The sequence below is a fragment of the Phoenix dactylifera genome, chromosome 4 (genome assembly GCF_051530095.1).
Source record: "Phoenix dactylifera cultivar Ajwa chromosome 4, Ajwa_hap1_PhDact_Kaust_v1.1, whole genome shotgun sequence".
In the NCBI taxonomy this organism is placed as follows: domain Eukaryota; kingdom Viridiplantae; phylum Streptophyta; class Magnoliopsida; order Arecales; family Arecaceae; genus Phoenix; species Phoenix dactylifera.
In genome coordinates this window covers 45,169,427-45,196,075 of record NC_143193.1, presented here as the reverse complement: position 1 = coordinate 45,196,075, position 26,649 = coordinate 45,169,427, and the positions used below count along the sequence as shown (strand labels likewise).

The window sequence follows — 26,649 nt, the reverse complement described above, 5'->3', positions numbered from 1 at the left end:
AGGTGACAATGAGCAACAAAAAGAAAGAAGTTAGGACTAATACAAAATCATTCGAGGGGCATGATTATGACAGGGATGGTATCAGAATTCAAGATTCAAGACTACAAAAAATTTTTGATGTTTTCAAACAGAATGGTAGCGAGCCATGCCAAAATAAGAATAAGCTAGTTTGGAGATTTCTCGATGGAGTAATTTGTATTTTGGATTATGATTAAAGTATATTTTGACTGATATTAAGTGGAGTACTAGCTATGGAATATTAAGGTACATGGTGATTATTGGTGTATCAGTATATAGGTGATTTTGGAAGTTTAACTTGATACCGGATACTGTGGATAATACTTCTAGTTTGAAGTTAATTATTTTGATGGCAAGATAGGGTTCATTCATAAGTTGTTTAAGGCTTGGACAAGGAAAGCTTTTATATTCTTCGAGGTTAAAATCGGTATGACAATTATGCATGAAACTATTGTATAGAAAGAAAATATATCTGAGAATGACATTTAAGAGTTTCTCCTTTGTTTACTTGGAATGTGACATATTAGATCTTTTCAAATTACAATGTAAGATTGGTATTTTGATTGAAAGTCATTTAGTAAATTCTGGGATAATTTCCAATCTTGAAGAATATTTTTGGCTCATTTTATATGAATGAAGTTGCTGAAAATGTAAAATTTATTTAAAGCATCGTTACTTATTTAAGGGGATCTTATGTTGGGATACCCTTTCTGTACTCGTTCATGAAAAGGTAAAAGGAAGTTCTAGCTAAGTAACATATGATCTAGATGGAGGAAAGATTTGAAGTGCAAATACATATGAAGGATTAAATAGTTCTGTTGGTAGACAAATAGTATGGCGATCAAAAGTTATTAATGAATTCAAAAAAAAAAAAAAAAAATTGATGTTTTGAATCAGAGTGCGCAGCGAAAACATAGTGGGCTGAATTAGTTCTCTAAGTTGGTCTGTAGTATTATTCCATTGATTCGGAAAGTTGTAATAATAAAAGATTTGATCTGTTTTCTTCTGTAGTAGGATTTTCCTTGATAAATGAAAAGAAAATGATCGGATTTTTTGGGATATCGCTGTGCTACCTTAAATTCTCCAGTTTTATGTCATGCTAAGAAATTCTTAGCATCTCGAGACTAGAATTAACGGATCATCAATTTTGATCTCAGATCTGGAATATGCTGATATAAACCTCCGTCCTCCTAAACTTGAAGCTTGAGTTTCTTTAATTAATATCAACCCTCCATCTGATTGAAAGAAATTAAGGTTGTCAATTGACTTTGATGAATAACTATCAAGGGTGGATTGAAGTTGTTTATGATCTAATCTTGTGATAGATCGGGTAATCGAGAGCAGTTGATACTTTGACAAAGAAACTTGATCTTCTTATTCAGAATTAAGATGTTGATTCTATGAATAATCTAGAGAGAGAGCTGTATAATCTTCACCCATGAGTTTTACTATTATTGGTAACTCCCGGGAGAATCTTGGCATCTTAAATTTAGTATTAACGGATTGATGGTGCCTTGGTTGGGCTTAGACCTGAAATATTCCCTACTCCTAGCTATGACATCTTTGATCTACCTATCTAAAAGGGGTTTGAAGTTTTGCTAGGATAAAAGTTGATCATAAAATTGTAGGCAAGGTTAAGAGAAGAAAGAAGATTATAGATTATGAAAAGTATGTGATGCTAATGCTCTCACCTATTTCTATTAACCCGATTACGACCGTTGTGTGGACTTAATCGAGAGCAATTAATTTCTTGGGCCAAGAATCATAGCATTTAAAATCTAAGGCAGGAAGATTAGTCCTCTTTTGAAAGAGATCAAAGAACTCCTACGTGTCATAGATGGAAAGGTTCAAGTTTTGAGGTGCCATGATTTTGCCAAAATCTTATCAGCAAGCATTTTAAGAGGGAGACTAACCGAGAACTAGAGGATGACTCAATGGTTGACTACTTTTGAAAACCAGAACCTAGGGTATGTTTAATTTCGAGGACGAAATTTATTTTAAGGGGGGTAGGATGTAATGTCCGGGCCCAGAACCTACTAGGCCCAATAAGAAATGGGCCCAGTTAAGGGTTGGGCCCAAATTCCACTGTGGGCAGTGCTGTATAAGGATTGAAATAAAAAATAATAAAAACGAAGGGATAAGACCGACAGGGAGGGGTGACCCTCACCCCTGCTGACAGCCGCTGCCGGCGCGCCGGAGACAAGGGGGGCGGCGGCCAGTCCCGAGGTATGGAGGAATGGAGAGGGAAGGGACCTCTCAGAGGGGGTCTCATCCTTAAACAGTCCTTTAAGCCTATGCCGGCAACCCCAAAATGACAGACCCCCTAAACACCGAACGAGAGAAAGAGAGAGAGCCCGGAAGCTCCAAGAGGAAGGAGGAACCCCTAAGTCGGCAGAGGTGTTGGAGAGGAGGCACCGCAGGTCATCCCCGGAAATGGTAAGCTCCTGTTACCAAAATAAAAATAGAGGAGGGACTCCATGGACCTCAGTTGCAGTCACTGCCGGCTCTCGGTAGGGGGCTGCAGTCGGCCGGAGTCCATTCCCCTTCTTCTTCTTCAGTGGGATAGGGGGTCTCAGTGAAGAAGAAGAAGGGAGGAAAGAAAAGAAAATGAAAGAAAGAAGAAAAGGAGAGAGGGAAGAGGGGACTCACCCGTGTGTGGCCGCGGGCATCGGCCGCAGGCGCGGCCGTGGGCTCAGCCGCAGGCGCGGCTGTGGACGCCGCGAGCTCGGCGGTGGCACTGCCGACTGTGGCTCGGCCCTCCCAAACCCCCCTTCTTCCTTCACAGGGGAAAATGGAGAGAGGAAGAGAGAGGGTTTGGGAGTAAGAGAGAGAGAGAATATGGGGTGGTGCCGGAGGGGAAGGACCAAAGAAAAGAAAGAAAGAAAGAAAGAGAGAGGAGGAAGAGGCCGTAGATCCGGCCGGAGGAGAAGAAGAAGACCGGAGGACCGGCCGAAATGGCTAGGGCTTCCGATCGGAACCAAGGAGAGAGAGAGAAAGGAGAGGAGGAGGGGACTTGCCGTGTACGGCCGTGAGCGTCGCCGGTGCGGGCTCGGCCGGGGAAGCCGAGAGCTCGGCCGCGGGCTCGGCCGGGGAAGCCGAGAGCTCGGCCGCGGGCTCGGCCGGGGATGCCGCGGGGCTTGGCCGCGGACGCCGCCGGTCGTGGGCCGTCTCCCTCCGCTCGCCATCCTCCCCTCCGCTCGCCGTCCTGCCATCGTCGGAGAAGAGAGGAAGGGGGAGATCGGGAGAGAAGGAAGGAAAGAGAGGAGGAGGGGAGGAAGCTTCGGGAAGGAGAAGAAAAGAAAAAGGAGAAGAGAAGAGAAGAAAAGAAAAAGAAAAAAAAAAAAAGAAAAGAAAAGAAAAAGAAAAAGAAAAGAAAAGAAAGAAAAAGAGAAGAGAAAAGAAAAGAGTGGGTTAACGGGCCGGAATCGGGTTCGGGTCCGAAACCCGTTAAGCCCAATAATAAGAAATTGATTTAGCCAATTGAACCTGAACCCGAGCCTAATTAAATTGGGCTAAGTCTGGACGAGCCCAAACTGCAAATTGGGTCAAATCCGAACCGAATTAAGCCCAAATTGATTTGGGTCCGAACCCAATTAAATTGAGTTAGTTCCAGCAGACCCAATCTGGTTTTAAATCGAACCCCAAAGGCTTCAAATTGGACTTGGGCTAAATCCTTGGATGGGATCCAAGCAAGTAAATTCATAATATGATGAACTAAGAGATTTTATAATAAATAAATAGGGAATAATGTAATCCCTATTATGTTGTTTTAGGTGATTAAGGATTTGTCACCTGGACTTGAGCAATTTGGAAAGCGAATTGACGTAAGTAATCTATCTTAATCTTATCGTAGATCCTGTATTATGTTTTATAAGATGAACCAGTGTTTTTCATACAATTTGAATTGTATACATGATTTGTGAAGAAAGTAAGTAACCTGTCCTAATCCTGTTATGGATCATGTCATGTTATTAATGTTTTCCTAAGCATTTATTTTAAGTATATATGTTTCATGCATGATATGTTACAATGCATAAGTAACTTGCATGATCCCAGAAGCTATGGCTATGTATGTGACATGATGATACTGATATTTTAATCATGCATGTAAGTTTGTAAAGCCTTAGCTAGCCCAGAGGCACTATAATGGGCTCAAAGATGCTACTGAGAATGACTGAGCCGCCAGTGGCTGAATAGTAACTGAGCTGCCCCGCCAGTGGCTGAATAGTAACTGAGCTGCCCCGCCAGTGGCTGAATAGTAACTGAGCCTGCCCCGCCAGTGGCTGAATTGGAATTGGGCCTGCCCCGCCAGTGGCTGAATAGTAACTGAGCTTGCCCCGCCAGTGGCTGAATAGTAACTGAGCTGGCCCCGCCAGTGGCCGAGTCTGACTTCGCAGTAGCATCCAAGAGTAAAAGGACCACGGCATGCCGGGGGGCACGATTTCATATGCATATAATATGAAAATTTTGTGATTTGCACTACTGCTTTGTTTAAATTGCATACTTATTATGCCAGGATGATTATTAGATAAACATGCATGTCAGCTTCTCAAAACCCTGATTTACATGTTTAGTCTACTGGTTGATCCGGTAGGATTATGCAGGATTACTTACTGAGCCGTGTAGCTCATATCCGTTTATTTACTTTTTTCTTTCAGATCCTCACCACTGATAGCTGCCAGAGACACGTTAATTTGGTATTAGCGCTTCTTTCTTTTGGGGTAAAGCAAGTATATACTTTTGTGTATATAAACTACGTAGAAGCTCTGTATTTGGGTACTGACCAGCATGTTGTACTAGATGAATACACATGAAAAGATTTGGTTGGTTTGACTACCCTATTTCCCAGGTATGAGGCTGCGTGCTATTGTGGGCGGTAGTCGGCAATAGCACGGCCGTGTCACGGATCCGGATCCGGGGCGTGACAGTTTTTTGACCAAAAATACATTTCTCATGAAACCAAATGCATTCATGGATGTAGCATTGAAATGTTCATGGACTAATTTTGTCCTACTTTTTCTTTTGTCTTTTCTTTTTTCTTTTTCTTTTTTTTCTTTAGAAGCAAGAAAGGCGGATGTTACCAGGAAATTTTTATGTATTAAAGGAATCAACAGACTTTTAAAGGCTTCTTGAAACTTATGCCATTGTATCTTCAAATGTTATTACAGCAATTCATAGAAGTGATAAATATTCTGAAAATGATAAATATAATAGTTTTATAAACCATTGCATATGTAGCCAAACTAAAGTCTTAAAAATACAAACCATAATAATGCAAAGATCATAAATCTGAAACGACAGAATATCGAAAAGTACTAGGACAACCATTTATCAAGGTAATAGAGACTTAAAAACTGGGAAATTCCCAAAAATTTCAAGAAAACAGATAATCTTTTTTTTTCATTAATGGGAATTGAAAAATCAACCAACTCTCAATGGAAAGGCAGGTCTTCTGTATTCCCCCATTCCTTTTATATTCTTTTTTTTTCTCATTTTTAAATTTTAAAATATATAATTTATTTTATATATCAATTTGTATAAATATGATATTTTGGGCCAGGCCAGGTTAATATGACAGATTGACAGTAGAAACTTTTAGTTTCACGTTTAGACATTTGTTTGATAGGATTTTACAGTCAATTTATGGTTCATAAACCCGTAACATTGGTCTTCCTGTTCCTTTTCCCAACTTTGAGAGAATGATCAATGGTGTTTAGTCCATCAACTCCATTTCAGAGAAATGAAACAAGGAAAAGATTTAGACTCTAAGAACTGCATTAGAGTATCTTTCCCTGGTCACGAAAAAAAAAAAAAACCAAGTGATTCACCACCATGCTGCCCAAGTTGGGAAAAAGAGAAAAAAATATTTAAACCAATATTCTACAGACTACAACTAGCCTATGATAAGTTTTCCACCCTAAACACAAGTGTTCAACAGAGTCTTTGAGAAACAGCCCAGCTAACACAAAAAAGAGAAGATTTCAATTACCTTTCCAAAGAGACCAGCCCATACCAGGTGTCCGGAAGAAATGAATTGGAAGATTAAGTTCCAGAAACTTACCTAGTTAAAATATAATCACATACCACATCATGCAGCTCGATTTAGCAATTAGAAAGTGGTAATTTTTCTGCTAATTGGAGATCAAGTGGGAAATGATATAATCCAAGAATTTGGTCCCACTTTGTCAAGTGCATGCCTGCATACCTTCAAATAACAGTCGCCCTCAAACTAAAGAACATTTCGGATAACCCAAATAAAGAGCTCAGAAAATTATTCCAACCCCAAATAGTTAGAAATTATGATCTATCTTAAGCAACAGAAGAAGATCAAATAAGCCTCATGTTCAATTAGTAGCAAAGAACATACAACCCAACACGTCACTGCAACAAAGATAATGGAAGACTCATGCGATCAATTAAAATTTTGGTGGGCGAGAAGGAATGACATTTCCAACTCAACTGCAACAAGCATATTTATTCTTCTAGGAATTTCCTGAACTTGCAAGTACAACTTGAGAATCAACTGATCAATTGTCTTATTTAAAACATAGTTCATAAAATATCCATTAGTAGCCAAGACAGAAGCCCAGCCAACCTCCTGGCATCTTTCTCAAGATCTAAGCTCCACATAGGACCCAGAAAGCCCAGAAGTGCCAAGAAGTGTAACCTGCAAATCAAAAGAAGTGAATTTTGAGTTGACTGAGTACATACCATATCTATGTCTCAAGAAACAGTGTGGAGACAAACATGCATTCTGATGCTCCTGAATCTTATCTGAACAAGTATATCAACTGAGAGTTTCAGAGCCCGAAACAACTAGACCAATCAAACATACAACTTTGACAAGGTCTGTTCATGACTGAGTGTTTCCTAATAACTAGGTTAAGATCTTACATGATTTGTCATTATTATGTCTTTACAGAGCAAATTCATGATTTGTTGGTTTAGAATTAGATTACAGTATGGCACGTAGGGAGGAAATATGAAATTAAAAGTTCATTACCTAAAAGATCTGAAAGATGCAGAAATTCCAGAGAGCTGACTTGATATGATAGATATGGAAAACTCTAGAATTTATCTGGGGATCCTCGTAAATGCATACACTCTCCACCAAAAAAAAAAATGCATACTGTGAATAATTTTCTTCTTATATGGTTATTGCAGTACCAGTTCTGACATCAAGCAAAGAATCCAACACAAGGCTTAAAGTAAATCCCACATATTACAAGGGCTTGTTTTGCATTAACAGCATATTACAAAATTTTTGAAAATATATTAAAAACTAAATGAAACAAGTCTTGAAAAGGTCAGTGCACTGAGTTCCCCCTGCCCTATGGAAAAGAGAACATATGGTATTGAAAAGCTGCCGAAGGTGTACTAGAAATGATAGGAACTGTAAGTGATATATTTGCAACCTAGAAAACCAACTAGATAGAAATTTCAAGGACAACAGCACTAGGAACATTGGTTTTCTTCACATATGTATAGGAAATCCAAGGCAAGCATACTAGAGTAGTGGCATATAACAGGCATCCACTAGACTGAGGAAAGCATATCACTGAAGATCTGCTAAACAATATAAATAACCAACAATATTTCAGTCACCCTCCCGTTCCCAGGAAGGTTTCTTACAATTATTATCTTCATCCCAGAAGCATGATGTCTGAAGAATTTCCTGTTGGAGTTCAAAGTGGCACTTTGGTGCTTAAAGAGCATTTATATTTAAGGTACATTTCAATAACTTAAGCACAAAGTGCATTACTATATGCTTAAATGCTATCTATCATGCATTACACAAAAAAGTAGCTTTACCTTTCCCCACTCAGAACCAATGCCACTGCATCTCATCTTCAAATGTATCATTTTCGTTCCCAACTCTGTTTCAACTTTTTTCCGCAAATAAGCCTCACTAGGGCCAAAAGAATCCAGATATGCCATGTAGCGCTTATATGCAGCTCTTACGGCATCTTCTATATAATCTGGTAAGCGTCCTACGTTCTGCAAGATAATACTAATCACAAGACAGAAGGGCAAAGCCCAAAAAGCAGCAAGGTGCAAACTGACACTATTAACACTAATAACTTTTTCTTAATACAAAGTGACACAATTGACAGAGACAAAATGCACAGACCTCACCAGTTAAACCGTTTAGATCATCAAGCGCCATTCTGAGAGTAACTAGAATCCCACCAAACTCCACCAAAGCTTCAGCTGCACGAAATACATTTGTCAATGCCTCTTGGCCAGCTTTATCATCAGTAGCTTTAGAGAGTGCCTTCTTTGTCTCATTCACAACAGAATCCGGAATTTCATCCCAGTTCATGGCCATTAAATCCTTGAATGCAGCTTCCATGGCAGGGTCAGTTATGGCAGGCAACTGGCTTACATTTGAAGAGAATGCAAGTCTAAAGTTCAATCTGAAAGAGCAATCTGAGATTGCTTGCACATAAGGAACACAAGTATCAAGTTAAAACCAAAACCTCAGTAGAAAATCAAAAGATTGAGAACAGTATGATGCGGCATGAGTAATGTTTTATAGAATTTTATATGCCATGTGCAAAGTGATAGAGACCAAGTAAAATGGAGGATTGCTTCAGATTTAGTAGATTAAATGGATTTGCACCATCACAATTGCAACTATTAATTACCAAGATAGTAGAAAGATAAACCATTCTGCATTAACTAATTATTTTCAAGAATTAATTATAGTAGAAGGAATAAATAGTGGTTGCTTGTTTTCTTCCATTTGGTGGAAACATTGTAAATTCTTAATTTATTTCTTTTATGGCACTCTACCTAGACCTATCAGCAGGTGTCCCCAGGTTTAGGAGAAAGAAATGGCACTTTAACTCTTCCATTCTCCAATAGACAGCTACAAATGTTTGGCCTTGATTCTCCTAGTTGTTTGACCTGCATTTCATATTCCAGCATAAATGGTAATTGTTTTTACTATAGAGACAAGCACTTCAATTTTCAAAAGTAAGTTCCATTATTTAATTTCACAAGTGGTAGGCATTTGGAAGGAAAGAACTAGTGATGATGTCTAAGTGCAGCATCAAGTTGGCCAGCTTTCTCACACAGAAGAACAGGAAGAATGTCTGGATTTTTGTTCCTGCAAGAGGTATAATCAAAATGTCATACCTTTGATGGGAGCTTAGCTCTTCCTCAAGTCAATCCCCTCCAATAGGATAATTTAATCTTGGATTCCATTGTACCTTGATGCGTAACCTAGTGTCATCTCTTCTTGGCGCAATTATGAGGGAGCACAAATGCAAATTCGCCCAGCCAAATCCAAGCCTACCATGTTATGGACTTAAGGTGAAGCAAAGGACAAAGGCCTAGGCTTGGGAATTTAGCTCTCTCTTGGACAAGCCGTTTTCCAATCATTTGTTTTGGAGTAAAAACATAAGATGCAAAACGTTTTTAGATATTTATTAGACAATCTAAGCTGCATTTGACATCAATTTTATCTTTCCTGTTTTCAAAGAAGGAAAAAAAAAAGAAAGCACCTTGCTCAATTCTATTTTAAATTTTCTAAAACCGTATATATTGTTTGGTGGTCAATCCTATTTGTTTTTGGGGAAAAATTGAAAAATATGTTCTCAAGTGTGCCCTAGCTCATCTACATGATTCTTGGGTGAGTTATTGGTACATAATTGGAAGAGAATGCCGAGCCTGTTGGCTCCTAGGATATAATGATGTAGAGGTGGAGCAGGGCTTCGAGGTTGCAGCGAAGGGCCTGGAGGAGCGCAACCCACTCTGTGTGGTTCAAAGTGATGCCACCGCCAATGTTGACCACCCTATTGACCTCAAGAATTTGGAGGCAAAGAAGTCCAATTGGAGAAAAGAGCAGGAGGTTAAAGAAGTGCAAGTGCATGAGGAAATTTATATATGACCCACACCTTGAATCCCACATTAGATGTTTAAGACAACTTTTCTTTTGCATGAGGATTCCATGCCTACCACAAAACTTGGTAATGCACCTCAACAGATTAACTAGACAAAAATTTCATTGAAACTTGTCTATTGCAATGAAAACCTCATGCACTGATTTAAAATAATCATTGTTTCAAACAAAAAATGTAGAAAACAGAAGACGGTAGCAGACCTTGATCTTCTGTTCTACCAACTTCTGTTCAGAGTTCCTCGTTAAGTACCAAGCATCCAATTGGCCAGAATTTTCTGATGAAAACATGCTGAAGTCATAAACTAGAATATTAACAAGGATTTCTTTGGAAAACCGCTCCTCCCTTTAACTCCAACACAGTCTAAGCCAATTTCCTCAACGGTTGTAATCCATAAACCATCTGTTCATCAGAATAAAATTTAGACCCTTATTTTTTATGACTACCTTCAACAAATAAACAAATATAAATTTGTTCCGAGTCTTTATCATACATGCATCAAAAACACCCATTGGACACAAGCAGTTGGTTCATGTCTAACAAAGTGTAAATATTTAACGGCTTTTAGATTAAAGTGCCACTGCAAATTCTTAACCAGGCTGGTTCGTTATTTTCTTAGGATGTTCTCAGGGAAAAATTTGCCTGTGCAAATTCACCAGTCTCTTTACATATAGTTCATGTCTTTGTTTCATCTGTACAAATTCTAAACGTTGTTAATAAACCCACTTAGTATGACGGAGTCCGGCCATACCACTAAATAAGCTTTCACACAGCTCATCTTTTTCTAGGTGATCAAAGTCAGATGCAGATTTTATTTCTCTGAGCTACATTATCACTGCTTCTACAGTTGAAATTCCCTACATGAAGTAATTCTTTTCCCAACTTCGGTTAATCTTTGAAAGTCCTTAAGCCCAACTCTACCAAAACGTCCAAAACTTCTTTACATGTATATTGGCAACACCATGCTCTCCCTCCATTCATTTGGTATTCTTCTAGCCCTCAAGATCCAGCTGATTAGTTAAACCGGTATCCCATCGGTTCAAATCTCTGACCACTTCTCATCCATGCCAAAAAAGCTTCATCCATTTCTAAAAACCTGACAATGCAAGTCCTACAATGTATTGGTCCTAAAGTGTTAAAAAATACTTATGTCATTGGATAACTCACAAATTTAATCTCCCAAATCCACGACTCCTTCCATCATAGATCCTCTCATTACCTCTGCATCAAAGTTATAGTGAGAACAATCTGAAAAATAGATCATTATAAGCTTCTCCTACAAATGGATAAATTTCTCTTCTACATATATCAAAATTTTTCCTTCGTCCAGAAACTGCACAAACATGAGGCCTCTTGCCATTTTTGTCATCAGAAAAAGAAAAAAAGGAAAGAAAGAAAGAAAGAATTTGTTCAAGATCAACATTTTTAGCAAATCCAAGAAGAAATTCTATGTAATATGGAATGCGAAGAAGTGAGAACCAATTCTTGAAGTTGAAGGGGGAAGGAGGAGGTGGGATCAAAACCTGACATGCGGTTGACGGTGGGGGACGGACGAAAGATGCTGGTGGTGGTGGTGGTGGTGGTAATGCGGGAAGCGGCGGCGGCGGAGAGGGAGGAAAAGGTCGCCGTCGAGAGGGAGCGGAGCCTCCGGCCAGCCGTCGAGGACAGAGACCGGAGAATCGTCGTCGCTGCCATTTTCTTCCTTCGTCCAAAGAGAGATCGAGCGGCGATTGAGACCGAAAAATATACAGAGATCGACAGCAGTAAGGTCCCGTGACTGGGGAGAGATGGAATGCTGCCAACCAGGGGACCCGAGTTCGGGAAACGAGAATCAGGAAACGATGTACAGTAGGATAAGCAAAGGGAAACGACTCCTAAAATGAGATTAATCTCAAAAAGAAAACCTATGAAGATATCAAAACACAACCCTATATCTCTTATCTTAAACATTATGAGCATCATCATTGATTTTTGTGAACCACATTCTTAAATATTGTCTTAAAGTTTAAGATCCTTTAGCCAAGAGAGAGAATATAAAAACTATATATTTAGTCTCACATCTATCGATACTTATACGAGACTAAGAAATCTAAATAATCCATTCTGGTTAGTTTTTGTAGGTCAGATGTTGAGTTGTGACACGGAATGTAAACGAAAAAAAAATCAAGAAAGAAAGAAAAAGACTGCTTAAGATCAACTTTCGAGGAATTTCAACAAAAAAATTTAATGAGAAAATAAAAATTCTTATCCATATTACTGCGCAAAAGAAAAAAGGGTAAAGGAATGAAAAGGGGATGCTAGCTCTCCTTGATAGATTCTCATTGTTGCTGCTACACTAATACTGGAAGCATTAAGGATCCCTCCAAAAATGCTGCATGCAGGGCCTGGTCATTCAACCAAGTCGTACCAAATCCTTGCAATTAGTTCCTTCAAAATCTAGGTGTTCGTTCTCTTTTCCTTTTGCCACCTTTTTAATGCAAGCTGAAGAACCATGCCTGATGGGAGGCAAAATGGATCGTCTTATTCCGGCACGGAGTCACCCAATTCCTGCCAAGCAAACCTTAGAGTTGAGTAGACCGAAGAGGCTCCCTCGACCGCAGGCGACAATCTCAACCAAAGCCAGGCAAACCTCGGCCTCGCCAAGAGCCCGGCTGACCTCGGCTCCGCCAAAGGCCGACCCGACCTCCACTAGAGGTCAGAGTCGACCTCGCCAAGCACACATCACTGCCTCCAAGCCTGCTCGACCTCGCCCGCAGCCATACCTAGCCATGTCATGACACGCCAACCAAGGGCTATACCCTGCCACGCCCGTCAAGGGCCATACACTGCCACATCTGTCAAGGGTCACACCTCGCCGCACCCGCCGACACGCTATCTCTAGCTATTGGCCTGCTGATTACATCTCAGCCCGAGATTTCAGATAACAGCCGTCACCCTCATCCTATAAAAAGGGGTAGGGAAGGCCCTCGGTAAGCTTTACAAGCTTTTACAAGCTACTACAAGCTATTTTAAGCTACAAGAGGCAATGAAAGGCACTTAGAAAGCTCCTCACTCCACAAAAAGGCATGGCTAACTTAGCCATCGGAGGACCTTCACCGGAATCTCCAAGCAAGGCTTTGTGCAGGTACCCTGGAGCGCAGGGAGGTGGCCATCTTTCTCCTTTCCAGCCGGCGTCTTCTCAGAGGTACCCCGGACCACCGAAGGCAACCCTCTTTCTCCATCCCCAGCCGGCGTCTCTTCGGCTCCCTTCTGGCTTGGTTGCCTTCATGCCAAATTTCAACCACAACAATGCCCATTGGTTTGCTTCTAGTTTCAGCCATGGCCGGCCTATGTTCATGCTCAAATTTCACTTGTATTTGGTCAAAATCTAATTAAGTGAAAAATCACTGAAGAAGCATACTTCCACCTAGAAGAAAAGAAAAAGATTCTCCTCATGGGACCTGCATTAGTGGTGATGTTGTTGGAGAATGAAGACTTTGCAATTTTAATCATATATAATAATTTCTTTCTTTTATAAAAAGAAACTATGTTTCTCTCAAACAAAAAGGATCGTCATATTTGTAGCAGCTGATCAGAGGATTCAGACTGCATAACCTGTGCTAATGATGTAGTGAACTCACGATCATTGTTCCTACATGTAAAGAGACATATAAACTTCTACTAAAATTTATTTAATGGTTCCGGTGCTGGGGCACTTAAACCACTTTTGTTTAGGTGCAGCCGGCACAAGATGGCATTAGTTTTGGATTTTGGGCAACACTAGAGTCATCTGCAGGGGATTTAGCTTATGTTTGGATCACCTCCGAGTCTAGATTAATTAAGTATCATGCAGATGCTTACGCCAAAACACAGAGTCTAGTTAAAATATTAGATCTTGATTTAAGCACATATTTTGCATAACAATCTAGATTTGCAGTTGAAATCAAGTCTGGATCTTATATTGGTTAAATATACATCTAATCAGATCAACTTCTAATTATTGAAGACAAAGAATGTTACAACCAAAAAGAAATGAAAAAGATTAGATCTCCAAATAAATCAATTAAAGTGATGATTCTAACTTAACTCGGCGCATCATCCCACTCCACCTGGCTCTTCCTTTCCTCTCTTTTTCTGAATAGCAATCTTGGAAATTTTATATAGAGCAAACAGATCAGAGAAAAAAGGAAAGAAAACAAGGAAACAAAAATAAAATCAAGTTCTTATATTCAGGTGGTGTTCTTACCACCTTTGAGTACAAGAAGACCAGGAGGAAAGAAGTGGGTTGGAGCCATGGTCCTGAAGTTGGGAAATGCAGTGAAATTTAGCCTAATTTTTCTTGCATCGAACCTCAATTCTTCTCCACCTTCACCTCTTTACACTCTCATCCCCATGCTTCTTTCAATCTTAATTTTACAAGCCTATTGGCGACCATAAATTTTTAACCTAATTGTAAAGACTTTACTTGAAACCTTCGACATACTAATAGGCACAGCAGCCAGACAGTCATCAACACAAGCAGGGCTCATGGTATTATTTGTGGCCCCTTTCCTATTCCAATATTATAAATGCATGTGGTTAAACTCAACAATGCTTAGGCCTGCCCAGACCCATTTCCATTCCTAGTCATGAGAAAGAATGTAAGAAATTTTGCCTAGCACTTGGAGAACAATTGCCTATCAAATGATCCATCTCAATCACCAAGGAAATGGTTTATCTCAATCGAAAATGCTAGAGATCGCCCGCTGCTGATCATTGCCCAGTTCATGAGGAATTTGAAAGTCGATTTGCTGAGCGGCAAGCAAGGCACAGCTAACATCAGTGACCAGCCGAGTATGACATCGATCACTGTGAATCGAGCAATGATCATTAGCGGGCGACCGATGGCAGCATTGTAATTCAGTCTAGAGTTGCAAAGCAAAACCTAGAGAGAGAGAGAGAGAGAGAGTCATGATATGCAAACATTAAGTTACTCACCAAAAGGCAATACTAAGAGAATTTACAAAAGAATAGCTCATACCGCACCCTTTTCTCAGATGCAAAACAAAACAGCAGATCATCAGCACAAAGCAAAACTAGTAGGAAAACAGGGAAATGGACTGTCTCACAACTCTGATTCATCTTGTGAACTGATCAAAAAGACAATAATTTTGCAAGATCATGTTACCAGCTCGCAGCATATTCTACACATACATCGGAATGGGGGCATACATGCTGATGTTCCCCTGAAAGTATAGAAATTTCATTCTTCGGAAAGAATACAGAGATCTCTACAAATACTGGACTGAAGGGGAGAGAACGTGGCAAACATTGCAGTTCTTGTCAAAATATATGCACTGAATGAATTAGAACTCTCTACATCACTGTGCAGTTGCATTTTGATTCCAGCTTCGGGGGCTTTACACCATCCACCGTGTTTGAAATCTCAGCATTTGTAGGCGTAGAATCTGATTTTTCCAAACTATTTCCCAATTCTGCAGAAGGTAATGTGGTCAGGGTCTCCAACTTTTTCCGTTTGACCTTCCGTGAATATGGACTACGTTTATTGGAAATCTTGCACAAGTCTTTCTGATCAGAAACAGATTTTCCTAATATTGTAACTGTTGGACGGGGAACCACAGGTGGAACCAACTCCTTTTCCATCCCAATCGTTGCAGCCCTGTGGGCCAGATCATGAATGATAGAACTGCAGAAAAGTATGCTGTCAGTTGCCTCTTCCAGCGTCAAGCTTCTTAGCATTTGTCTCTTTGGACCTTCAACCATTACAGTTGGTTCTTCTGTCAAAGGCAAGTATGAGTCAAAATAAAATCATAATTTTACAAATTCCAGTTGATAAAATAAAATAAACTGATGGTGGACAAGCAACCATGATGTGGGAGATTTGAAACTTGGAATATCAAAATGTGGTTCTTTTTATTTTCAGTAATTAGGGAATGACTGCAAAGTTTTATTAGTGGCCTTCATCCTGTATGTTTTAATGTTTCTAAATTAAGGTCAATGAAATTATAAGAACTACATCATTCAACATCTTTGACAGTACCAGAAGATACCAGACGCTAAAATGTGCAGCAAAGGTTATGTAATAGATTATAGAAAAGCTAATTCCTCCTGTGGTGACATGCACCTCTAGATGGAGATATTTGGATCTATTGCTTATTAATAATACATGTTATAGAGCAACATCAGCAGGTTCACTTGTTGAACCTAAGTACCTTGTAAAACATGATCTTAAAATATTGGTCACAGTAGAACCTCAATAAGAGAAAACAAAAGGATACAGCAAGCAATCAACAATATACCAAGACCCTATTCTCCAAATTTCACTCAAAATTGTCTATATTAATCAGTATTTACTTTCCATCCTGAGAACTGAGATCCTTGCCTAATATGACAAAATAATTCGAAGAAAAAAAAGGCTGCTAATGGTATGATAACAGAATATCATGACAAGGTTGGTAGGCAAGCCACATACCGTGAATACAATGATGATGTTCAGCAATGTTAGATTGAGATGCAGAAACCAATACATCCTTATCTGACGTTGTGGAGATACGACCTTCATGAATATCCTCCACATTGCTTGATATTTGGGAGGGTGTGCACTCAGTTTGCGAGTCTTGAGAATTATGATGATCATTTTGTTCTCCTATGACCACAATAGAAGAGATATGGGTGGCAGCATCAGAAATATCAACTCTACAGCCAGTATCAATTAGCATATGATCTTCTGTACTAATAGAGCAATCTGGAGTAGTAATTATTACTGGGTCTTGGATATTTCTTTCATTATGTTCACAGAGAACTTCATCAACATTGTTTGAAGACGTACATTCCTCATCATTTAGGTTATCGGCCGATGAAGCCTCATGCAAATTAATACTCAACAGGTGACTCAATGATTGCGAGTCAGATGCATTTGATGCCACGTAGCTATCAGCACAGACTGATAAATCTCCACCGACAATGGCTTGCCCAACAGATGAGTGCTCCATGGTATTCAGCTCTGTACCTTTAGAAGAGTTATGTATTTCAGTAGCAGAAAACTTTTGTTGCTGGGCCTTATTCTCCATACCCGCAACAAAGCTATCAAAATCAGCTCCTGTTTCACTTTTGGCAAGAACTGGAGCTTCAGAGGCATTTATTAAAATTTCTGAATGTGAACCAATGCTTCGAGTACCTGAGTTACAATCACTTCTGACATTGTTCATCTCACCCTTCCTGCTGCTTAACTGGCGCTGAACAGAGACTTCCGTGTACCTAGATGATCCCAGATCAACAGAAGATGAAGCTGAGGCACTGTCCCTCCCAATGCTGCGCCTTGTCACACTCATATTATCTCTCGCATATGATGGCTCAGAGCAAAGTATATTTGTAGCAGAGAAAGCTCTGCCCTGTACAACAGGCCATTTGCTGCTGCTTGACCTTTGCAACAGTACTGAAATACCTGTACCTTCAGGACAGTCAAACCACAGGCTCGGTTGGCTAGTGGGCTGTGATTGTTGAGACTTGTTTCTATTATCAGATTCAGGAATACTCACTTCACTCTGGCTGTCCATTTGCTGTTGAGAAAGGTTTAGCTCTTCCTGATCCATTGCCAACTGAAATGGAGAACCGTCCGGCAAGACATCAGGCTCTTGTTCGCTGTTTCTTCCACGTTGACTAACCATAACTTCACCACCGTTCCTTTCTGACATTTCAAGCACTCCTGTTTGTAGCTGCACTTCACCACACAATCTATCTTTTCCAGTCGAAATGCCTGGCTCACCCATTTCATCATGAATTACAAGAACATTAGCCCCAGGTTCTACAGAAGCTAAAAGCCTATATTTTGCAGCACATTCTTCACAAACATCCATGTCACCATCCACTTCCATGACATGGAAGCGTTTTCCACATTCAGAGCAAATGGCAGTAATTCCATGAGAGTCAACCTCAGAATGTTCATTGGCAGCATTTGAAGTTTGAGAAGCAAATGCAATACTCAAAGCATCACCAACATTGCTCATGGAATTTTCTAACTCAGGTGAATCAATTGTGTCAGTCATAGCCTCTTCAAAGTTTTTATTGGCCATACTTTCATCAAAACATTCATTACTGCTTTGGAGCTTACGGGCATCAATACTATGACCTGCATCTTCATTTATCTCATCCACTTTATCAAACATAAACACTTCCTCTTGGGTATCAGGCTGTTGAGTCTTTCCCCAATCACCAGCCAGATCACTCTGCTCATGGTCACTATCCTCCATATCAGGAGCAACACTGGCTCCATGCTCAGAGCTTGCATTGCTGCTTGTTGTAAGTGAAGAATTTCTAGAGAACATAGGCCGGTGCAAACTGTTTGCTTTCCCCACATAAAACGTGGTCGTAGGGACACTTGATAAAAGTGGCCTGAACATATTTTGTGGAGTCCGATGATCCTACAGAAATGTGAAGCAAAAGAAACTTAGTGCTAACATAAGAGGCATATGCTGATCAGATTGTTTGCTAAATTTATAAATGGATGATGAACACATGAACAGAATGAGAAAGATATCAGCATGCAGTCACTATGACATTGACATAATGAAGCCAAAACTTGTAGTCATCAAAATCGGACCAAGAGAAAGAGGAACAGCAAAATGAGCAAATAGGTTTGAGAAGGTAATGAAGCAAGAGCACATGCAAGTGAAGGTTCATTGCCAAGCCTATATATGTATACTAGTTCTTTTGTATATTATCATCAGTAAAACACAAGAATTATAACATTGATAACAGGCACCATCATTATAGGTAGTTCTATATAACCTTCCTGAATAGTACAAAATAATGACAAATACCAGGGGTGATTCAAGATATATTGCAAAACTTTATGATTTTTTTATGTTCCAAACAGTGACATGGTTAGTATGTTTGTTTCATGATAATATAATATTATTATCAGAAAAATACCACCTCATCATTTTGTAAACCTCTCTAGTTCTTTTTTTCACTTTTATCTCATTATATTTTCTTGATCCTAACAAGAAACTTTATATATGTCAAATTTGCACAATCTCCTCCGCAGATTTTTGCCCCGGGAAGAGAGGAGGGGGGGGGGGGGGGGTGTGGAGTATCCTAATAGGCAGAGTTATTCACATGAATCTTGGGCCAGACCACAACAACTTAACTCAGCCTACTGTTATGCTGTAACTTGAGGTCCGATATCTAGTATCTTAAAGAATAATAGAAATGGTGAAAGTCCCAAATTAGTCCTATTTGCCTATTTGAAATTTCAGCAAATAAGTAAACTCACATCGCAAAAACAATAAAAGGAATCTATATCTCTGCAAATAATCTCTCTTTGCAATCATAAAAGATGGAAACAAAAGAAAGGTAACAAAACAGACACTGATCAGTAAATATGTATCAAGGAGATTGAAGCAGACTAGAAAATACAATATTAGAAAAACATATGCACAAATTGGGGATCCAAACATAAAATCACCATATTTATGCCTTGCAACAGATAGAAGTATGATAATCAACAATATTTCATAAACCACAAAATGATTCCTCCTGAAGAAATCTATAATCTATTGAAAGAAAACTTCTCCTTTCCATGGCACGTCTCTTTCTTCACATCTGACTTATCCAACCTCTGACTGTTTGGAGATTTAAAGTTTCTTAGACTGCTCTTCACCCATGAGCATTTCAAGTTGCTCCTATCCCAGATGTTATGATTATACAAGAACACTTCATAGATAAAAAGAAATATTTAAATAATGTTCAGTTTAGTTCTCTTCATCTATAATTTTTCAAAATATCGATATGAAGCCTAAGAATGCCACACTAACGTGGCAACTACGAAGCATGGTCAAATTAGCACTTGATTTTCTAAGAAAGACTTTGGACCTAATCAGACATAAAGTATTAGGTTCACTTTGAAAACTAAATTCAGAAATCCGATTGACAGAAAGGTGCATAGAACGAAAAATATTTAGAAATAATTTTCTAACATGCCGCACTTTGCAGTTCAGGCATGCTGGTTCAATGTTCTATGGGCTATCAGCACATTAATTTTTTAAAAACATAATTATTTAATCTTTAAAAAGTACTAAAAAATAGATCAAATTGATCCTTGCTTACAAACTCGCCAAGTTGTAAAACCCGAAATCAAGAAACCTATCATACATAGAGGTTCCTGAACCAGATATTAGCTATGCACATAGATGAGCTGTTAAACGCATTTATATTACATGTCTCTGTTTTCTTTATTGTAAGCCAATGGGTAAAAATAGATGAAACCGAGCTAATGAATTTTTTGTTGATATTTATGCCAGGCTGTAGGCTGGTTTTCTCTTTTTTGTTCCCTTCCCCCTTAAGAATCTAAAACTAATTTTACAATGGGTTACATCCCAATGGGAATGCATTTTATTTGATCATTTGTGTAACATTTTTTTTGGTTTAGATGAAAATTTTTGAGGGTTGTTCCTATGTTGCAAAGGTTTAAAATGGAACCATTGCTCTGTATCTCCTTATCAAGAAAGTAGCCTTAAAGGTTTCGTGGCAGGCCTCTTTTTCGCCTATTTACCATGGCCTGGAGCAAATTCTAGAGAGGTGATGTCCAAAGTGGGCAACCAGCTGTAAATCATGCTCAATACTTTAGCCCCTTCAACTTAGAGTTTACTCTAAAATTAATTCCATAACTGAGAGGAGAAATTTTAGATGACGATGACGATGATGATGATGATGATCTAATAACTAATATCACAAATTAACAATTTGCATATGTAAGAACTGTCCCTCGAAGGAATACGTTTTGACTAGTCAAAGCTTTTGAACAACATTTGCAGTTAAAGAGTATAATGCCAAATTTAATGTTCAGAGAAGAAAAACATCTGGAGAGATCAACACATCTAGCAACGATGTTCTCTTGTTCAAAGAATTATCTAGGTTTAGGGAGCAGAATTTGGGAAGGGTACAAATAAGCCTTCTTTGAAAAAGCTGTATCCAGAACTAACATCAGCTTCCAGACATTATGCATCTATTTTTTCTTTTTTTTTTTAAACAAAATAGTTGGAAGGCCCCTTGTTTCATGTTATTCATGGATGATAAAGACAATTGTGATCTGAATGCTTGTGAAATTTGGCATTCATTATGTCTGGTAAGCCAAAAGGCAAGCATCTTTTCCCTTGGTGATTATAAGATGTAATGAAGAGCTTTTGAACTATCTAGTATTATAATAGACACTCGTGTTAGCTGTGTACTTGTGTGTGACTCCAAGGATACATGTCAGAAATGTATCTGAATCAGATACATATCGCACACTTGGATACTTAGCTTCTTTTTTTTCCAGCTTTTGCGGATAGATGGATAATTTGATTTTCCAATGATAAGTTCAACGCACCATAATAATGTTGATATGGACTTTTTTTCATTTTTAGAGGCTGGTCGAGGATGTAGATATTGAAATAACTGTGCAAAATATCCTGTCTTGTATCTCTTAACAATGAGGAAGTTTGAAAGTACATATAGTGAAAGACCTTAACAAATAATATATTCTATTTTTATATAGTATTGAAAAATAAATATGTGACTAAGCTATCCCTGTATCACCCTTTTTTAACTCTCTTGCCAAGTCAAACACTTGGAAATGTGTCTAAATTCAATTCTCATATCCTTGTCCATACAACACTTGTTGTAAATGCAATTACCACCAACTTGGCAATAATCTTGTTTCAAGGACTTCTCTTTCTGCCTGTAAACTGTTGTTAAATAACATTTTTTAAAAATTTTCTAGAAGGTTCTTTCTATTCGATTTCCTATCTGTTTATGCTCCATCCTTCTTATTGATTTTTCTGCCAGTATCTCGTGTCTGGTATTGCATTCTGCATTTACAGCTAAGCTGCAAGTGAGAAAGGGTGTATCTCTGGAATTGTACCAAACACTACCATGAGAGTGGTTCAGAATAACTTGATTAAATATGAAAAAACACTACCAGTTGAAAATTACGCAAAAATAAGATTAGGAACAGTCAAAACCATTTGGTTACATTAGTTCTGCTATCTAAAAAAATAGAGATTAAATTTTTAAGTTTCTTACATTTTTTGAAGTTTCTTTCTATATTGGTTGCAAGATAGTGAGACTAAAGAATGATGACATGACACATTGTAGCAAAAATTGTGTGCTTTCAAAATACTCAGGAGGTTGAAGCAAGATAATTATATATGGAAAGACTCCGAAAGATTTAAAAAGCTAAAGCTTGGTTATAAAGTATGTAAATCAAAGCTTATAGGTTGGAATTTTCGAAATGAAGTGTTGTTGAACACATTTGAATGTTATGGGCATAGCTAATAAAGGCTAGAAACAGCACTAATATTGAAACAGGCTTGAATTTGTATTTAAGGGTTGAAGGAAGATCAAGAAATTTAAAACACCAACTAACAATTGCGATGAAGGGTTTGAGAAATCATAGTCGCAGAGGATTACAACTCCTGATAAGAAACATGAGAAGTAATGTTTTCGAAAAACTAAGCTTAACAATCGGATTCGGGTGTAGTTTAACAAACTGAGGGGCTTACTTCTATTAAACCCACTAAGCGCAGGTTGGGCATGCAGGCACTAGGTTTAGATTTTGAAATAACAAATTGGTACCAACCTGGTAATTTGTTTTCATTCTTGATGCAACCACCACCCTGTTGTGTGCTCCCTTCCCACCAATATCATTTACAAGTCCAAGCAAACTCAAGAGCCCTATTGAACAGACCTAGTCCTAATGTATGCACAATACACAGTCCCACATTATCATAAAGAAGTAGATTAAGGAAGATTCTAATACAAGAAATTCTATCACAGCTTAAGCTGGCTATACCAAAATGAAAAATTCAATAATTATTGTCCCCTCCCTTCAGTTAGTTTTATTAGAAACTATTATCAGGGATCTAATGAGAAGTCTTTGAATAGAAGTGAGGTTAAGGAAGATAGATTACGGGGACATGAAAAAGCACCATTATGAAGATGAGATTCTAGGGATTTTTTTTATTTAGGCGCGGGATGTCCCACCAACCTTCATTCATTGAGAAGCTGAAGAATAGAATATGTAAGATTATTAATAAACTAAATGACTGTGGGTGGTAGAGACTGAAAAGAGACATGATTGGTTAAAAACAAGACTAGGAGGCATGGTTAAGCAACTGCCCATTATTTTCTAATATTACATAAATATGACATTAGAAGATTTTTTCACTGAATAAAGGTTTACTTGAAACTAATGACAATTTCAATTGACTGATCAGAGGACTCAACTTGCTCTTTGAACAAAGTACAGATACTTTCGGAGCTAATGCAAAGTAGTCGAAAATCATATAACTGTTCCAGAATATATTTCAAATAATGGTAATAATACAAGAAGCTATAGGTGAAATTTACCATCTGTCGAGGTGCAGAATCAAAAGATCTTTTCGGGGCAGAACTCACAGATGGCATTCTGGATGGCTTCTTGGAGAATGCCATAGCTCTGCTATTCACCGATGCTCCATTTTTTCTTGCTGTGGACCTGCCATATGTTCCTACAGATACAGAGCGTATTGACTCCACATCATCTTCACCAGAAGAAGCCTTACTATAAGAGCTTAAGCGATCTCGCTCATGACTATGCGACAAGCTGGCACTTCTTGACGAAGATGGTGATATTGACTGCCTTCGAAATTTTGATGATAAATCCCTTCCATTTCCAGATGCTGGAGACAACCCCCTCACACGTGATGTTGACCGATCCGATAGAGAAGTTCGGAGGTTTGGCGGTGCATCCGAGGAGAAACCAGGGAGGTTTGATTGCCAACCTCGCAATTTTGGTGAAGCAGAATTACCCCGACTTGCCTTTACTGGGGAAGTTCCCCTTGCTCCAGAGGAGAACACCTGCCCGCATGAACCAGTGCTCATCCTTTGCAATGTGGGAGTTGAAGACCTTGGAGTAGGTTTTGATGGCTTTGTTGGAGGAGTTATTGATCTTCGTGACGGCGTTGTTGGTCGTAAAACAGGAGGGGGGCTAGCACGAGGAGCTGAGGACGGCCTTACTCTTGATTGAACTGCACTATAACTAGATCGGGGGGATGGGCTTAGTCGACACGGACTGGCACTGCTTCTACCTGTCCTGTGCACCTTCTCACCCTGTGATCATAGATAAATATGAAGGACACTCCTAGAAAAGTGTTAAATACTAAGCACTAGCCAGTTGAACCACAAAAAAGAGGAACAAATGATAGAGAAGTAATGCTTACCATGGTCGATCTTGATATTGAAATGGGTTGACTTCGTGGCCTCCCCCTAGGGGCCAGGTTAACTGGTTGAGGCTCATCATTATCATCATCCAATGAAGGAAAAAGAGGAGTATCAGGAGGAGTCAATAGCCTGTTTCATAGCAATGACCATGGCATCATATGGATAACAGCTACTAACAATATATAGAGAAACAAGAAGAAAATATTGAATTAAATATATTTCTAATTGCAATAAATGCATCAGAAGGAAAACTTATGTAAATGCTGTAAGGTATTGCACAGTTGTAACAATTCCAAGAATTCATTGGTTAGCTGCTAATACTTCCCTTTTACAGTTCACAAAATTCCAGTGTCAACAAAAATACCACGTCAGCTGAGCTTATATCAGATATGCATCCAAGTTCTCCATAAGTCACAATGAACAGGATATCTTGTTTCATGATATGAAAGAGTAAAATGTTACAGACTGTTTTACGAAAAAAGCTCACCAATCATAGTCATTTTTCTCGCCATCTGCATTCAGTAGATCACTGCTCTCTCCTCGAGCTGGAATGTTGATGTTGAGCTTGAAATCTGAGAAGTATCTCAATTTTGCTAATAACACCAAAAAAAAAAAGGTTAATAGCCAATACATAAAACTAGCATATTGATCAGCAAAGAACAAAGTATAGAGGCAATGAAATGTGTAGATAACAAAACAAGGGTGACTTGAAGCATTACAGATAGAGTCATCAAAATCATCTGTCGAATGGAGCAAGAAGTTTTCTCTCTCGCGATTCTGCATCTCATTGAAAAGTGCAAGATCGTCGTCTTTGGCTTTGTGCGTTAGCCCACTCTCAAAACTTTGGCCCCTCTTGTGTGTATTTTCCATTCTATGGTCCCTCCCAGGAGAGCACCTCAATGCAGGTGAAGGAGGCATCTTTTCCAACCACACTGTCCCCTCTCACCGCAGCTCCACCCCTCCCTCTTCCTCACGCACCAAACTGAGGACTCCCATCCACCAAAAAAACCCATGACATGCAATCTTCCATCCAGAATGAGTCGAGCAGCGGTTCTACCACCATAGCCTGTAATACAAAGTCACGATTACTGTTCTAGACTGAAGAAAAGAACAGAAGCAAGCAATCCACCAATTCAGGCAGTAGGACAATTGTTATCTTAAAATTCAGACAGATTTCTGTGATTGTAGACTTGGATCAAAACGATGACGATGCTATCATTGTCCGAGCCAAGTGTTTTCTTTGGTCAGTTCATTAGTCAAACCCTAAAGTAGGAATTCGCATTGTCCAAGAAAAGACAATAAAACTTAAATTTTGACACAACCTATTAGGAAAAAAAAAACCGAACTTTTTACAACCCAGCACAACAAGCAAGCAATCTCTTCAAAACTTAGCAGAAAAGGAAACAAAAAAATATAAAAAATTTCTAAAAATTATCAATCTAAGCGTCACATTTTACCATTTCCACAGCCCAATGGCCTCTGATCTCTTCCCCTCCCGAGCTCTGAAGTTAGGTTTCCTCCACCATCCGCCCAATTGCGTGCAGAAAACCTCTCCTTTATCAATCACCTGCCCCCGGAGGGCAGCATTCGGCGATTCGCGGGCGAAATCGAGTTGCAGATCCGGCGACGAAACCCTAACTTTCCGGGAATCCGAATGCCAGAGCGAAGAGAGATTGGATCAAGCTACGAGTGTTTGGAAGGGAGAGGAATCGGAGAGCCAACCAACCTCACTAGGGTTTCTTTTTAATTGTTTTCTTTAACTAAAGATTTTCCCGGAAGCAAGCTTTTTTCTTTCTTTTTTCCCTCTCGCGCTCCGAGTGAACACAGCTTCGCTCTCGCTGGAGTGGGTTTCGCTTAGAATTTTTTTTCTTTATTCTCTGGTTTTTCTTTTGTCAGGAATTGACTGGAATGACACTGGTTTGGACCGAAATAACAAAACTGGGAGAGAAAAAAAGTACCTGCCATCAATGTCAACCCCACCCCTTCCGCCATGGATACAAGTGGTAGGTTCAAGGGATAAGATGGTTTTGGTCTCACCAACCTCAATGGCGATGCCCTTGTGCCATGTCCATTGGCATGCAATATTCTTGTGCGATATGTAACCTTTTATTTATTTAGCTTCGTCTATGTGATCTAGTCGATGGCTTTGCTTGCAATGTTAGATGAATCACTTTGTAAAACGCAATCCAATTAAATAGTTGATATGCTATATATATATATATATATATATATATATATATATATAGGGGATTGATAACATATTCTCTGTTATGGTAGGTTATCAATCTACCCATTTTTCATTAGACAAAAAATATCCGTACATTTTATAACTTTTAAGGATACTTTATGACTTTTTATAATCTCACATTTACTCACCCTCTTAACCCCTCCAATTAATGCTCTCTCCCTCTCTCTCTCATACATATACATATACATGTACATACATACATACATACATATATAGACATCCATACATACATAGACATACATGCATACACACATACAT

At 39.0% G+C, this 26,649-nt stretch overlaps 2 protein-coding genes across 2 annotated transcripts; both read right to left on the bottom strand.

Annotated features, from left to right (window-relative positions):
- Positions 1–6,345: 6,345 nt before the first annotated feature.
- On the bottom strand, positions 6,346–11,684 carry LOC103715869 (succinate dehydrogenase subunit 5, mitochondrial-like). Its single transcript, XM_008803645.6, has 4 exons — positions 11,447–11,684; positions 8,150–8,448; positions 7,831–8,016; positions 6,346–6,685 (listed from the first exon to the last, which is right to left on the bottom strand). The coding sequence occupies exons 1-4, from the start codon at positions 11,616–11,618 to the stop codon at positions 6,629–6,631; spliced, it is 714 nt and encodes a 237-aa protein (XP_008801867.1). The 5' UTR covers positions 11,619–11,684; the 3' UTR covers positions 6,346–6,628.
- Positions 11,685–14,997: 3,313 nt separating this feature from the next.
- Positions 14,998–26,221, bottom strand: LOC103715870 (uncharacterized). Its single transcript, XM_008803646.5, has 7 exons — positions 25,601–26,221; positions 24,863–25,209; positions 24,631–24,736; positions 24,143–24,272; positions 23,292–24,032; positions 16,375–18,322; positions 14,998–15,679 (listed from the first exon to the last, which is right to left on the bottom strand). Exons 2-7 carry the CDS (start codon positions 25,059–25,061, stop codon positions 15,258–15,260), a joined length of 3,546 nt encoding a protein of 1,181 aa, XP_008801868.3. The 5' UTR covers positions 25,062–25,209; positions 25,601–26,221; the 3' UTR covers positions 14,998–15,257.
- Positions 26,222–26,649: the final 428 nt, after the last annotated feature.

Bases quoted from the DNA above. Each gene is read 5' to 3' on its own strand.
- LOC103715869 (XM_008803645.6), bottom strand. From the start codon at position 11,618: ATGGCAGCGACGACGATTCTCCGGTCTCTGTCCTCGACGGCTGGCCGG. The intron at 8,449-11,446 runs GTTTTGATCCCA...AAGCAATCTCAG, and splicing joins CACCGTCAACCGCATGTCAG to ATTGCTCTTTCAGATTGAAC. The intron at 8,017-8,149 runs GTCTGTGCATTT...ATTATCTTGCAG, and splicing joins TAAACGGTTTAACTGGTGAG to AACGTAGGACGCTTACCAGA.
- LOC103715870 (XM_008803646.5), bottom strand. From the start codon at position 25,061: ATGCCTCCTTCACCTGCATTGAGGTGCTCTCCTGGGAGGGACCATAGA. The intron at 18,323-23,291 runs GTAAATTTCACC...ACATTTCTGTAG, and splicing joins ATTCTGCACCTCGACAGATG to GATCATCGGACTCCACAAAA. The intron at 15,680-16,374 runs GTATGTGGCTTG...TGCCTTTGACAG, and splicing joins ACATCATCATTGTATTCACG to AAGAACCAACTGTAATGGTT.